We start from the raw sequence: 14,833 nt of genomic DNA, 5'->3' as shown, positions 1-14,833 counted from the left end.
CTGATAGAGGGCCATGAGACTTAGACCTGAGTGCAAAAATTGAGGCTCTAGACCCTTCCAGAGCTGAGATATCGAAACTCAAAATTTCGACCCAAAAAAAAAACGACAGTGGTACCCCTTACATTTTTTTTGGGGGGGCGAAAAATTAAATTTCCCCAATCTTCTCAAAACTCTGGATTCTGATAGAGGGCCATGAGACTTAGACCTGAGTGCAACAATGGAGGCTCTAGAACCTTCCAGAGCTGAGATAACGAAAATCAAAATTTCGACCCAAAAAAAAAAAAACGACAGTGGTACCCCTTACGTTTTTTTTTTTTGGGCGAAAAATTAAGTTTCCCCAATCTTCTCAAAACTCTGGATTCTGATAGAGGGCCATGAGACTTAGAACTGAGTGCAACAATGGAGGCTCTAGACCCTTCCAGAGCTGAGATATCGAAACTCAAAATTTCTACCCAAAAAAAAAACGACAGTGGTACCCCTTACGTTTTTTTTTTTTTGGGCGAAAAATTAAGTTTCCCCAATCTTCTCAAAACTCTGGATTCTGATAGAGGGCCATGAGACTTAGAACTGAGTGCAAGAATGGAGGCTCTAGACCCTTCCAGAGCTGAGATATCGAAACTCAAAATTTCGACCCAAAAAAAAAACCGACAGTGGTACCCCTTACGTTTTTTTTTGGGGGGGGGGGGCGAAAAATTAAGTTTCCCCAATCTTCTCAAAACTGTAAATTCTGATAGAGGGCCATGAGACTTAGACCTGAGTGCAAAAATGGAGGCTCTAGACCCTTCCAAAGCTGAGATATCGAAACTCAAAATTTCGACCCAAAAAAAAAAAACGACAGTGGTAGCCCTTACGTTTTTTTTGGGTGGGCGAAAATATAAGTTTCCCCAATCTTCTCAAAACTCTGGATTCTGATAGAGGGCCATGAGACTTAGACCTGAGTGCAACAATGGAGGCTCTAGACCCTTCCAGAGCTGAGATATCGAAACTCAAAATTTCGACCAGAAAAAAAAACGACAGTGGTACCCCTTTCGTTTTTTTTTTTTCGGGCGAAAAATTAAGTATCCCCAATCTTTTTAAAACTCTGGATTCTGATAGAGGGCCATGAGACTTAGACCTGAGTGCAAAAATGGAGGCTCTAGACCCTTCCAGAGCTGAGATATCGAAACTCAAAATTTCGACCCAAAAAAAAAAAACGACAGTGGTACCCCTTACATTTTTTTTGGGGGGGCGAAAAATTTTAATTTCCCCAATCTTCTCAAAACTCTGGATTCTGATAGAGGGCCATGAAACTTAGACCTGAGTGCAACAATGGAGGCTCTAGAACCTTCCAGAGCTGAAATAACGAAAATAAAAATTTCGACCCAAAAAAAAACGACAGTGGTACCCCTTACATTTTTTTTTTTAGGCGAAATATTAAGTTTCCCCAATCTTCTCAAAACTCTGGATTCTGATAGAGGGCCATGAGACTTAGACCTGAGTGCAAGAATGGAGGCTCTAGACCCTTCCAGAGCTGAGATATTGAAACTCAAAATTTCGACCCCAAAAAAAACGACAGTGGTACCCCTTACGTGTTTTTTTTTTTGGGCGAAAAATTAAGTTTCCCCAATCTTCTCCAAACTCTGGATTCTGATAGAGGGCCATGAGACTTAGACCTGAGTGCAAAAATGGAGGCTCTAGACCCTTCCAGAGCTGAGATATCGAAACTCAAAATTTCGACCCAAAAAAAAAAAACGACAGTGGTACCCCTTACGTTTTTTTTGGGGGGGCGAAAAATTAAGTATCCCCAATATTCTCAAAACTCTGGATTCTGATAGAGGGCCATGAGACTTAGACCTGAGTGCAAAAATGGAGGCTATACACCCTTCCAGAGCTGAGATATTGAAACTCAAAATTTCGACCCAAAAAAACAACAACAGTGGTACCCCTTACGTTTTTTTTTTTTGGGCGAAAAATTAAGTATCCCCAATCTTATCAAAACTCTGGATTCTGATAGAGGGCCATGAGACTTAGACCTGAGTGCAAAAATGGAGGCTCTAGACCCTTCCAGAGCTGAGATATCGAAACTCAAAATTTCGACCCAAAAAAAAAAACGACAGTGGTACCCCTTACGTTTTTTTTGGGGGGGGCGAAAAATTAAGTATCCCCAATCTTTTTAAAACTCTGGATTCTGATAGAGGGCCATGAGACTTAGACCTGAGTGCAAAAATGGAGGCTCTAGACCCTTCCAGAGCTGAGATATCGAAACTCAAAATTTCGACCCCAAAAAAAAACCGACAGTGGTACCCCTTACATTTTTTTTGGGGGGGGGGGCGAAAAATTAAATTTCCCCAATCTTCTCAAAACTCTGGATTCTGATAGAGGGCCATGAGACTTAGACCTGAGTGCAAAAATGGAGGCTCTAGACCCTTCCAGAGCTGAGATATCGAAACTCAAAATTTCGACCCCAAAAAAAAAGACAGTGGTACCCCTTACGTTTTTTTTTTTGGGCGAAAAATTAAGTTTCCCCAATCTTCTCAAAACTCTGGATTCTGATAGAGGGCCATGAGACTTAGACCTGAGTGCAACAATGGAGGCTCTAGATCCTTCCAGAGCTGAGATATCGAAACTCAAAATTTCGACCCGAAAAAAAAAACGACAGTGGTACCCCTTACGTTTTTTGGGGGTGGGGCGAAAAATTAAGTTTCCCCAATCTTCTCAAAACTCTGGATTCTGATAGAGGGCCATGAGACTTAGACCTGAGTGCAAGAATGGAGGCTCTAGACCCTTCCAGAGCTGAGATATCGAAACTCAAAATTTCGACCCAAAAAAAAAAAAACGACAGTGGTACCCCTTACGTTTTTTTTTTGGGGGGGGGGGCGAAAAAATAAGTTTCCTAATCTTCTCAAAACTCTGGATTCTGATAGAGGGCCATGAGACTTAGACTTGAGTGCAAAAATGGAGGCTCTAGACCATTCCAGAGTAAGTGTGTAAGTGTGTGTGTGTCAGTGAAAGAGTTCATGAGTGTTTTTGCGTGTGTGTGTGTGTGTGTTTGTGTGTATCAGTGAGTGAGTGTGTGAGTGTTGAACAAGATTTCTCTGGAAACACTGAAGCTCACAATCCAAATCAGGCCTAAAGAGTTTCAGTCTCCCGCCATCAACCACCAAAATATGAAACCCGTGGCCATCAGCGTGAGTGTACAAGAGCTCAGATTAAAAAAGAGGGCTTGAGGAAACGCTCAGGCCACTGCATTACTTGTCCTGAGAATTGCAAGGCTATTTCAGTAAAGGGTGTGTGTGTGTGGGGGGGGGGGACTGCAATTACACCTAGTTTTGCTCCTCATCCTCTCTGTCTTCCTTCTTCCAATCATCATCTGTTTTCTGAACTGCTGGAGGGAGCTGGTTGTGTTTTATATTAGACTTTGATGTATTTCTCAGACTCGCGCTGCTCGGTAATAAAGATCTCTCTGGCTATGTTTAGAACAGCAAACTATCACGTAAAGCCGCTTCTTCTTCTCACACACACATTAACAGGTTACAGTATTCACACTATCTGTGCTGGGACTATTTCAGGCGATCGTTGCAAGTGACAGACACACAAAACATTCTTTCATTCATTCAATCTGACTTCATGCAGAGGGTTAACTAGTTTATAACTTCAGTTTGGGGTTTGGTTTCAATCCACACAGATTAATCAGTGTTTTGTGTTTGAATGTTAATGTGATCAAGCTCCTCGTGTAAATCTAATTTCAAGTTTGCAATGGTATATGAATGTATAGCTTTTATCAAAGTCAGCATAATGTAAACTATATATGCACTGCAGTATATGAACATTACGGTTAAACACTGTGTGCCGCAATGCAAACGAATGGAACGTCAAGAGGAGTCTAAACTAAAGGATGAAATCACGAGTTTTTTATGGTTCAATCATTGATCTTTCTATAGGTTTTCACAATAGATCTCCATTCGCCCTGCCTTCAGCTTTAAGCTATGACCTTTCCATGCTCTTCCAAAGAGTATCTTCAATCTATAACCTGAATGATTTACAGTGTGTGTGTGTGTGTGTCACGAGGCCTCGTCTCTTCTTGAACTTCTAGTACAACTCAGTGAAAGTCCGTCCGTCTGCCTTTCTGTCTGTCGTTCCTTCTGCATGCTTTTATCATAGTCTGTGAAAATATTCTGAAGGAAAATATATACATATATCTAAAAAGTTAGAATCGCCCATGGCCTCACCCACTTCAGAAGCAGCGGTGTGTGTCTGCGGCAGGAGAGAAAAACAAAACCTCAGAAATATGGCAATACCGTGTTTTCTTTAGGGAATGCGTTCATTTTTATTTTGCAGGATGAGTGAAGTTTGTATTGCATCGTTGAATTTAAACGGTGTAAAACATAATTAGACAGAGAAGAATGAGAATGAGAATTAAAGGGATAGTTCACTTTGAAATTAATTTTTGATATGTTTTATCTTACCTCAAGGGCATCCAAGATGTAGGTGTCTTTGTTTCCACAGTATTTTCAGTTTTGATATTTTTCAGTCAAACCGTTGTTGTCTATCAGTCATACACTGGAGGCTAAGGGGGTCCACCAAAGAGAAGTCCAAATTAAACATGATTTAATGACTCGTACATGTAAGAACACATTGATGGCCTAAGACACGAAACGAGCGGTTTGTGGGAGAAAACCAACAGTATTTATATCGTTTTTACCTCGTGTAATCACAGCCATGACACAATGATCTGACGGCACGGACGCTTCGGTCTGGAAGTGATCAACGTCACTCTTTGTTTATACAGAGATTTCGGAAGTTTTACCTTTCACTAAACATATTTAGATATACGGGAAACCGCAATGGAAGACGATTTCGGTAAATCTAAATATGTTTAGTAAAAGGTAAAACTTCCGAAATCTTGTAAATATTGAGTGACGTCACACGCAAGCGATCACTTCCGGCGTAACATTGAACTGATTCAGTTCGATTCAGTTGGACATTGAACAACTGATTCAGATCACTGTGATTACACGAGGTAAAAACAATATAAATACGGTTCGTTTTCTCACACAAACCGCTCGTTTCGTGTCTTAGGCCATCAATGTGTACTTACATTTACGAGTCATTAAATCATGTTTAATTTGGACTTCTCTTTGGTGGACCCCCTTAGCCTCCAGTGTATGACTGATAGACAACAACGGTTTGAGGTAAGCTAAAACATATCAAAAATAATTTCAAAGTGGACTTTCCCTTTAAGGCTAATGCTTTACCGTCACCATTGGTTTTGAAGATTAAGCATTTAAAACTTTAAAAGCAACGATGCTGGGACTTTGGTAAAGTTAGTTGAGTCAACTGGACACATATGAAGGGTTTCTCTGAAGAGAGCTCGTCGTCTGTCATCGAGTCACAGTCATCAATTAAAAATGCAGCATTTGGGGAAAAGCGTGGACATGAACTGATGGATCTGCTTCTGGGCTGATAACAGCTCTCAGTGATGTGTGTCAGCTCTCTGACATTCACAAGTGTTCCTAGAACAAGGGAACCCAAAGTGCCTGTGGCGTCCTCCATTTCACTTCTGATAAGTGATAGAAGGACTAGGGCCTACTCCAGACACAGCGGTTTATCTCATCCGCTCCCGATCATTCCTCAATCTAAGACTGTGATATATGGGCCAAACGCAGATACAGTAAAGTCAGCACTTCTAAAGTCTACATGAAATCAGAATTCATCCGTTTCATCCGTTCTAAAAATTCATTCTCATTTTTTAAAACTTTGTATTATTTTATCCCTCATAAATTTTTTTTGTCTTAAACTAGATATTTTTTCTAAAAAACAAAAAAGAATACAAGCATATTTAAAACGTTTAATGAACATATTATCCAAAAATATGTTGCCACCTAATTACATTTAAGAGTTTACAACAAAAATAATCCAAAAAAAAAAACCCCAGCAAATTTGTTCAGGTTTTGTTGTGCGAACATAAAATCATGTCATGCTGCCAAAGAGAAATAAGGAAATAACCATATTTTAATTTGGTGGAGAAAATTGGTTGAATAAATTAAATAAACTCCATGGTTGGATGATATTAGATTAAAAGAAAACAGCACTTGAATTAATGTCCATTGTCTTAATCAACAGAACTAATTCCTAAAATCAAACTGCTATTTGGTCCATTTCCCGTCTGCTTTCCAATAAGATCACAGTCACACCACTCAATGAAAATGCCTAAATACTGAATATTTGCTTTTGACACTGTAACTATAAATCTAATTGGACCTGCATGGCATGTGGAGACCCTCAGGGCTCGATCCTGGGACATCTCCCTGTTTCAAAAAAAATATTGGTTTCAGTGGTCATTTCAAATCAACAACTAAATCAGCTTATTATCATCATCTAAAACTTTTTAAAGACTAAAAAAATCACAAATTCATTACCAGCAGGACTGACGGTTCAACAAATGCTACTCATCACCAGCTTTCCCAAAAACACTGCGGCTCATTCAAAGGGCTGAATTGTAATCCGAACAAAACTAATTTGAGCACAATATTACAGCGGTATGTTGCTATTATGCCACCTATAATGATAAGTATATTTCAGAAGATGCCCTAACCACAGCAGTCACACTAAACTGCACTCCACCTTACTGTAAAGTGTCCGGGTCAAATGCAGTTAAATACATATTTGAATATGATCTGTTATTAATATTATACAAATCAACAAGTAAAAACAGTGATTTTATGAAATATTATTATAATGTGACGTGTAATTTATTCCTGTGTATTTTCATCATCATTACTCCAGTCTTCAGTGTCACATGATCCTTCAGAAATCACTCTAATATGATGGTTTGCTGATTTTCATATTTTGGTGGAATCCGTGATATATTTTTCAGGATGCATTGATGAATACAACATCTTATTAGAAATGTTACTATATTGATAATATATATAGAGAGATATATAGTCTATCCCCTGAATACAGATGTATGTGATGTTCTTCCTACATCTCTTGACCTCTCTTGCAGGTCAAGAATATCCAGTCATTAAGAAGCAGATCCACAGTTCTCAGAGAAACAGCAGAGAAGGATGATGTTATGAAACACGGCAACCCCTCAGGCCTTTTGCAACGGTTCATGATGCAATTTCCCAAAATAGCCCGGTGCAAACAAACACAGATCTGGAAACAAAGAGTCGGGCAGCCTTGGGCACACTGGACATCACAGGGGGCAGTGGGTCAGAGAACGCGCTCGCAAAACTAAACTGAACCGAGCAGGACTCAGAACATCACGTCCAAACTCAACGCACATGATGGACACGTCTACTTCTGCTTTGATCCAAACCATGCTTGAACATCAGCTAATCTCCCCAGACGTCGTCCTGGCATGTTCTCCGATTAAAAACGAGATGCCAATTTCTCACACGACAGACAGATTAGCTTACTCTTTACTTTCTAATTAAGTCGTGAGAGCGGCGGTTAAAAATAGTGTGACTCGTCGATGTCAGTCTGTGTTGGGGAAAGCCGAATATGACGTTTCATTTCCTCGTCGGCTTTTCTTCCCATTCTCTTTCTTTCCTGCAACCTAAACGCTCGCACCTGTTTAATGACTGGAAGTGATTGGAAGTGTCCCTTTTCCACCAAAGCATTTTGAGAGCCGGTTCAGAGCCGGTGCCTGCGCGCGAACCAGTTCTTTGTGTTTCGACAGCCAAAGAACCGGTTCGCGGCCGGGAAAACTGGTTCCAAAGCGGCACCAACTCTTTGCTGGACTAGAACCGTTCTTTTATCACGGCATGTTTACGTCGGGGGCTAGGCCGGGTTTAGATGCATCCTAAACATCTTTTCTGACCATCGCAAAGCCAGGAGAAACTGCAGAAACACACAAGCGTTTTTATTTATTTATTTTTTTTTTATTTGAAACATAGGCAAAGAAGAAAACAGTCACGATATAGAACAAATAAATGGAAAGAAAAGACACAAGACAGGGGTACATAACTTATCAGAAAAGATTACATATCAAACGAAAAGATAAAAAGACTTACATATTTCAATTGTTTTTAAAGTTTTCTTGGTGCACGAGTTAGAGATAATCCCAAAGCAATGTACTTGCAAGCGTTTCCAGCGACGTGCACAGTGACGTAACGACGTCATTCCCATGGGCGCTCTAGTCAGTGGAAAAACAAACGGGTTCGCAAGTTGAACCAACTCCGAACCAACTTTGAACCAGCACCAGTTCCCAACCAGTTCTTTTTTCGTTGGAAAAGGGGTATCAGATGAGTCCGTCACGGCACCCGTTGACCCGGTGGATATTATCCGAAGCACAATGTCAAGACTTCGGGAGCTTCGGAACGTCCTTCACGGAATAAAGATAATGGCGCTTTATTCAAATGGAAAGATCGCCACAGAACACGCTGCCGGAAAACACAGACTTTCAGAACCCAATTAAAAATGCTACAGTATCCAATTCAAGAATTTCAATAGAGCCAACAGAATTATGAATTGAAGCTGAATTAAGATGGAGTAATAATGGAAGAATTTGGAGGAATTTAATTGTTCAGCTGGAGCGTGGCATTTCCAGAAACGAAAAACATTTGGGTTAGGGTTAAATAGAAATTCAAACCTATAGAAATTTGTAGTATACCCATATGTAATATAATACAAATGTCTATAGGTTTCAATTTCTATTGAACCCAAACTCAAATGTCTTAGAATATATATATATATATATATATATATATATATATATATATATATATATATATATATATATATATATATTACATTTGAAATGTTTTCAATTAATTGCATGTTTGTTCATTTATGTTAAAATATTAAAAATAGTAATTTTGGAATAATATTATAATATAACTTATAATAATATTATAATATTATAATATAACTGTAGACACATCATGTGTCTTTGAAATATGAAGTCAAAATATCAAGAAAGATAGAATTTTCTAGAAAATGATCTAAAATGTTGTTCGAACATTCTACAATTTAACAAGAAGTATAAACAAAAGATACTTAATTCATATAAAGATGAATGTGAAAATTGCTAAAATTATAACAACAATGATGGTCTAGTTGTTATTTTTATTGTTAGATTTGTCATTATTGGATAATTGTGTTTGTTTGTTTAGTGTGAAATAATAATAATAATAATAAATCAAATTAAAATAAAAAAGAGAGAAAAAAATGTGTTATAATTAGTAGATTATATCTGGTCTGGGCTATTTGTACTTTTTTGTCACGTCGGTGAGGCCATCTAATTTGTAATTTTTTTATTGTAAGAATGGGGTAAGATTTTTTTCCTCATCCTACTCCTGTTCTTCTTCTCATGGAAAGTTCTTTTGTGGTGTTTGTTGGATTTGTTAAATTGCTGTTGTGGCATTTTGTGTTGCATTCCCATGAAAAGAGAATACAAAAATAAATGAAATAAAATGAAAAAAATTGTATTATATACAAATATAATATCAAATATTATACGTATAAATATTAATTTTTTTAAATGCATTGAATTCATTAAATATTTGAACATACGTTAAATTAAAATATTACATATATAAAGTTATATTTATTAAAATAAATACAATAATGCAATAAATATTATTATTTATTTATTTATTTATATATTATTTCTCAGAATGTTCTAATTATTGGCTCTGCTTTGATTATAACAAAATTCTGACTTTTGCTTAACCCTGAAATAATAATAATAATAATAACACATAATAAAGATGATAATAATTATAATAATATTTATATAATACTATTTCAGTGAGAATGTCTAAAAATCCTAAAAATACCACTGAAAACAGTCAAATATGCTGGTTGGGGCTAAATGACACAGAGACGTACCTGTGGTCTCCAGCTTTAGCTCTTCAGAGGTGTTGCAGCTGAAACAGAGAGAAGAAAAGAGTTTTCTTTAAGGATGTGGTGGGAAAAGACGAGGTAAACAACTCAAGGCTAGTAAAAAAAAGCAGTATTGAGTTGGTGTGGGCAAGTAACAACCATCTCAGACTCGTCCTCCCCGGAGAGCTAACTGCAGTCTACACACCCAGCATCATTACAGCCTGCCCAGCACTCAAACACTAGACCGGGCCTTTCTGTTGCTGTTTTGTAGAGGTGCCACAGTGTGTGACATTTAACTGTGAGCAAGCAACACAACACAATACATGCAAACAAAACACACACACACACACGGGCAAACACGGCCGGTCTGAAGGAGTCGGATGAATGGAGATCCCTGGGGTGGTCACTTCAGTTGCCAAGGGTTGCAGTGCGTGCCAGACAGACTCTGCATGAATGGCATGAACAAGTCTATAATGATGACGTCAATGGAAAGTAGGAGTGACAGTGGGAGAGAACGTGTGTGTGTGTGTGTGTGTGTTACGGATACTCCCTTCTGTCTTGCCTTCAGTCTGTCATTCTGATCCCTAGCTGCCTTTTCACCAAACGACGTAAGTCTAAACGCTAGGAGAGCTGGGGGTGTGGCTACTGTAGCAGAGAGTTGGGGGTGTGGCTACTGTAGAAGGCGGAGAGTTGGAGGCGTGGCTACTGTAGCAAAGAGTTGGGGTGTGGCTACTGTGGCAGGCTGAGAGTTGGGGGTGTGGCTACTGTAGCAGAGAGTTGGAGGCGTGGCTACTGCAGAAGGTGGAGAGTTGGGGGTGTGGCTACTGTAGAAGGCGGAGAGTTGGAGGCGTGGCTACTGTAGCAAAGAGTTGGGGCGTGGCTACTGTGGCAGAGAGTTGGAGGCGTGGCTACTGTAGAAGGTGGAGAGTTGGGGGTGCGGCTACTGTAGAAGGCGGAGATTTGGAGGTGTGGCTACTGTAGAAGGCGGAGAGGTGGGGGCGTGGCTAGAGGCTTACTGAAGTTTTCCTCTGGGCGAAACTACTGTAAAGACGTGAGCTCAATTTATCTGCCAGATGAGGACAATCATCAATTTGCAGAAAGAAAGTACCAGATGGTGAGGGAGGAAAAGTCTGAAAGCAGCAGGAGACTGCAGATACTACAATGAACATGAAAATTAAACAACCCAGCAAGTACAGAACACTTTTACACAACGTTGCATTTTGGTTACCGGTCGGAAACACTGCAGTACAAAATGTTCGAGTACCACACCTTCAACAAAACATATATATATATATATATATATAATAGTATATATAATAGTATATATAAATATATACATACATATACACACACACACTTATATATATATATATATATACAGTATATATATATATATATATATATATATATATATATATGAAGAGTTCAGATGCAAAAGCCTCTAAATGCCATTTGAAATTTTCTTCTTTAATGATGATTTTTGTCAAACTTGTATATTCAAGTTCAGTAATTTCACTTAAATAACAATTAATAGGTAATTATCATTGCAATTTAAGTGAAATAACTGAACTTAAATATACAAGTTTGACAAAAATCATCATTAAAGAAGAAAATTTCAAATGGCATTTAGAGGCTTTTGCATCTGAACTCTTCATATATATATACAACAAAAAAAAGTTTTAGAAATGTTGTGAAACCTCCTAGGCAGGTTTGAAACAGCCTCATAATGTTAAAGCAACAACAAACCCAAACCTGTAAATCTGTAATCTTTCACTTAAAATCAGAATTTATGAAAGTGACATATGAGAGCAATGTAATAATAATATTTAGGTTTTCATTACCTACAGGGAAGGTGGAATAAAAAACAAACACTTTTGCTACTAATATGAAAATTACTCAGATTTTCATTAATCATTTAGCCTATGAAATACAGCAAATTAGTTATGAAGAAAAATAAACAAATAATACTAGAATATATTTGATTCCTATTGTAGTATCATTGAGATACTATAATAGTTGTTATTATTTAGATTTTTGATTTTATGTTTTAACTTTAGTTTAAAGTGTTTTTTTTTTTTAAATATGTTGATATAGTTTTATTTCAGTTTTAGTTACTTTAGTACATAAATCTTTGGCAACTATCTGTAATAAAGTAAGATTATGTTTGTTAATATTTTCTTTTCTTATATTGAATTTAATGTTTATTTTAACTAACACATTTATTTATTTATTTATTTATTTTTTACAGTTTTTGTTTACTATATTTACCCTGCTCTCTATACCTCTCCTTATTACTGGCAAACACTTTTTGCAAATGTGATGAAGGTTGGATGTGGTAATGAGGCTTATTAAATGTCAAAAGTGGGCATGCCAACAACTTCCTGACAATGTTTTGCAACGTGAATATATTAATTATTAAATGCAGGCATCTGTCCTATTAAGTTTATAGGGGGAAATTGGGATTGCATCCTTTTTAACACTTACAAAATGTAGTAGTGCTCGACTGTTTCTCTCGCTGTCTCATCATCAGAGCTTGAGATAAAAACTGTTTGAAACGTTCACTCACATCAACAGACGGACCAATCAAGCCACACGACTCAAAGTAGAAGCTGCTGACACAAAAGCCGTCAGCGTTGAAGGATTCCCACCGTCAGCATCACACGTCACGTCATCTGACACTCATCACATGTGAAATATTCATGAGACCCCCATTACCGCGGACACATCGCTCGCTCGCTCTCTCTCTCTGACCCTCTTCACCTGCCTGCTTATTAAAATCTCATAGTATTAACTCTACTGCTCATGGCCAGGCTGAATAATTCAATCAGACTAAAGGAGTCAAATGAATCTTTAATGACATTAAAGCCACAGGGGGAGCAGAACCTGGACTCTGCCAGCGTTTACTCTGGCCTTCACCTGGGGCGAGAGACGGGGCTCGTTCTACTTGACAGCCGTGCCGATTTAGCCACAAACGCTCATGAATTCTCACCGCGATTCATTTTCAGAGAGCTACAGATCGTGAAAAAAGAATCATAAGGACTAAAGATGGATTTAAACTGAACGAGATCAAATCTATTTAGTTCTAGAGTCCTATTATTGCACTCTTCACATTCGTTTCACACTTGCATTAAATATCATAATTACTACAACGCCATTTAGGGTCATTAAGAGATTGAACCATGACTCTTTTTGTACTGTGGAGCCAGAGCCCAGAATAGCTAGCATTAATAGAAGAGATATCCACCACGGAAATGTGTTTAAAATGGTAGAAACTGTCCCATTTGTATGCGAGTTTAATCAATCTATTGCATTTTTGATACTATACTTCTACTTTTCACAGTGAAGACTTTTGAGCTCATGATAGGATCTCAGTCAAGTTGTGTTTCGTTATTCGCTGAGAGGTCAAGAGAGGTTTGAAACACCTTTACAGCGAGATACTGTTTCTAGCAAACATTTAGATGAATATGTGCAGCGCTTTCCTCTTCATAACAAAATCAACAAAATGACAAAAAAAAAACAGCGGTTCAGAAAGCATGTAATCACAGTGATGTGACGTTTGCATCAGTCACGTCGCGTTTATTTATACAGCACTTATTTGACAATAGATTGATTTAAAGCAGCAGATTTACAGTATTAAACATGTCTCTTTCAATTAGAATTAAATTAGATATAAATACTCGCAATTGCGTATAATAAAGTCCAATTTTTTCTCACAATTGCGACTTTATAACTCGCAATTCTGACTTTATAACATGCAATTTTGACTTTATATCTCGCAATTCTGACTTTATCACATGCAATTCTGACTTTATATCTCGCAATTCTGACTTTATATCACACAATTACAACTTTTTATAACACAATTCTGACTTTATAACTCACAATTCTGACTTTATATCACGCAATTCTGACTTTATAACTCACAATTCTGACTTTATATCACGCAATTCTGACTTTATAACTCACAATTCTGACTTTATATCTCACAATTCTGACTTTATAACTCGCAATTATGACTTTATAACTCGCAATTATGACTTTATATCTCGCAATTCTGACTTTATATCTCACAATTCTGACTTTATAACTCGCAATTCTGACTTTATATCTCACAATTATGACTTTATATCTCACAATTCTGACTTTATAACTCGCAATTCTGACTTTATATCTCACAATTATGACTTTATATCTCACAATTCTGACTTTATAACTCACAATTCTGACTTTATATCTCACAATTATGACTTTATATCTCACAATTCTGACTTTATAACTCGCAATTCTGACTTTATATCTCGCAATTATGACTTTATATCTCGCAATTCTGACTTTATAACTCACAATTCTGACTTTATATCTCGCAATTCTGACTTTATATCTCACAATTATGACTTTATATCTCGCAATTCTGACTTTATATCTCACAATTCTGACTTTATATCTCGCAATTCTGACTTTATAACTCGCAATTCTGACTTTATATCTCGCAATTCTGACTTTATAACTCACAATTCTGACTTTATATCTCACAATTATGACTTTATATCTCGCAATTCTGACTTTATATCTCACAATTCTGACTTTATATCTCGCAATTCTGACTTTATAACTCGCAATTCTGACTTTATATCTCACAATTCTGACTTTATAACTCACAATTCTGACTTTATATCTCACAATTATGACTTTATATCTCGCAATTCTGACTTTATATCTCACAATTATGACTTTATATCTCGCAATTCTGACTTTATATCTCACAATTCTGACTTTATAACTCACAATTCTGACTTTATATCTCACAATTATGACTTTATATCTCGCAATTATGACTTTATATCTCACAATTATGACTTTATATCTCGCAATTCTGACTTTATATCTCACAATTCTGACTTTATAACTCACAATTACAACTTTTTATAACACAATTCTGACTTAATAACTCGCAATTACATTTTTATCATAATTCTGACTTTATGATTCACAATTGCGACTTTATATCACGCAATTCTGA

General features: G+C 37.1%; 1 protein-coding gene across 4 annotated transcripts in view; it reads right to left on the bottom strand.

Moving 5' to 3' along the window:
• Positions 1 to 6,172: 6,172 nt before the first annotated feature.
• cd276 (CD276 molecule) overlaps positions 6,173 to 14,833 on the bottom strand; it is a 64,555-nt gene continuing 55,894 nt past the window's right edge. For 2 of the 4 annotated variants that reach the window (XM_089135253.1, XM_089135250.1), the window contains 2 exons: positions 9,820 to 9,857; positions 7,885 to 8,369 (listed from right to left, as the gene is read on the bottom strand). In XM_089135253.1, the coding sequence (XP_088991379.1) occupies positions 9,835 to 9,857 (23 nt within the window). In that variant the 3' untranslated portion in view covers positions 7,885 to 8,369; positions 9,820 to 9,834. Of the gene's footprint in view, positions 6,288 to 7,884; positions 8,370 to 9,819; positions 9,858 to 14,833 lie in introns of those variants that run through there. The other 2 variants (XM_089135252.1, XM_089135251.1) reach the window with 2 other exon arrangements.

The sequence above is a fragment of the Pimephales promelas genome, chromosome 10, assembly GCF_988280905.1.
Source record: "Pimephales promelas chromosome 10, fPimPro1.hap1.1, whole genome shotgun sequence".
Classification (NCBI taxonomy): Eukaryota; Metazoa; Chordata; class Actinopteri; order Cypriniformes; family Leuciscidae; genus Pimephales; species Pimephales promelas.
Note: the sequence above shows the minus strand (reverse complement) of the source record. Positions and strands in the feature narration are given on the sequence as shown.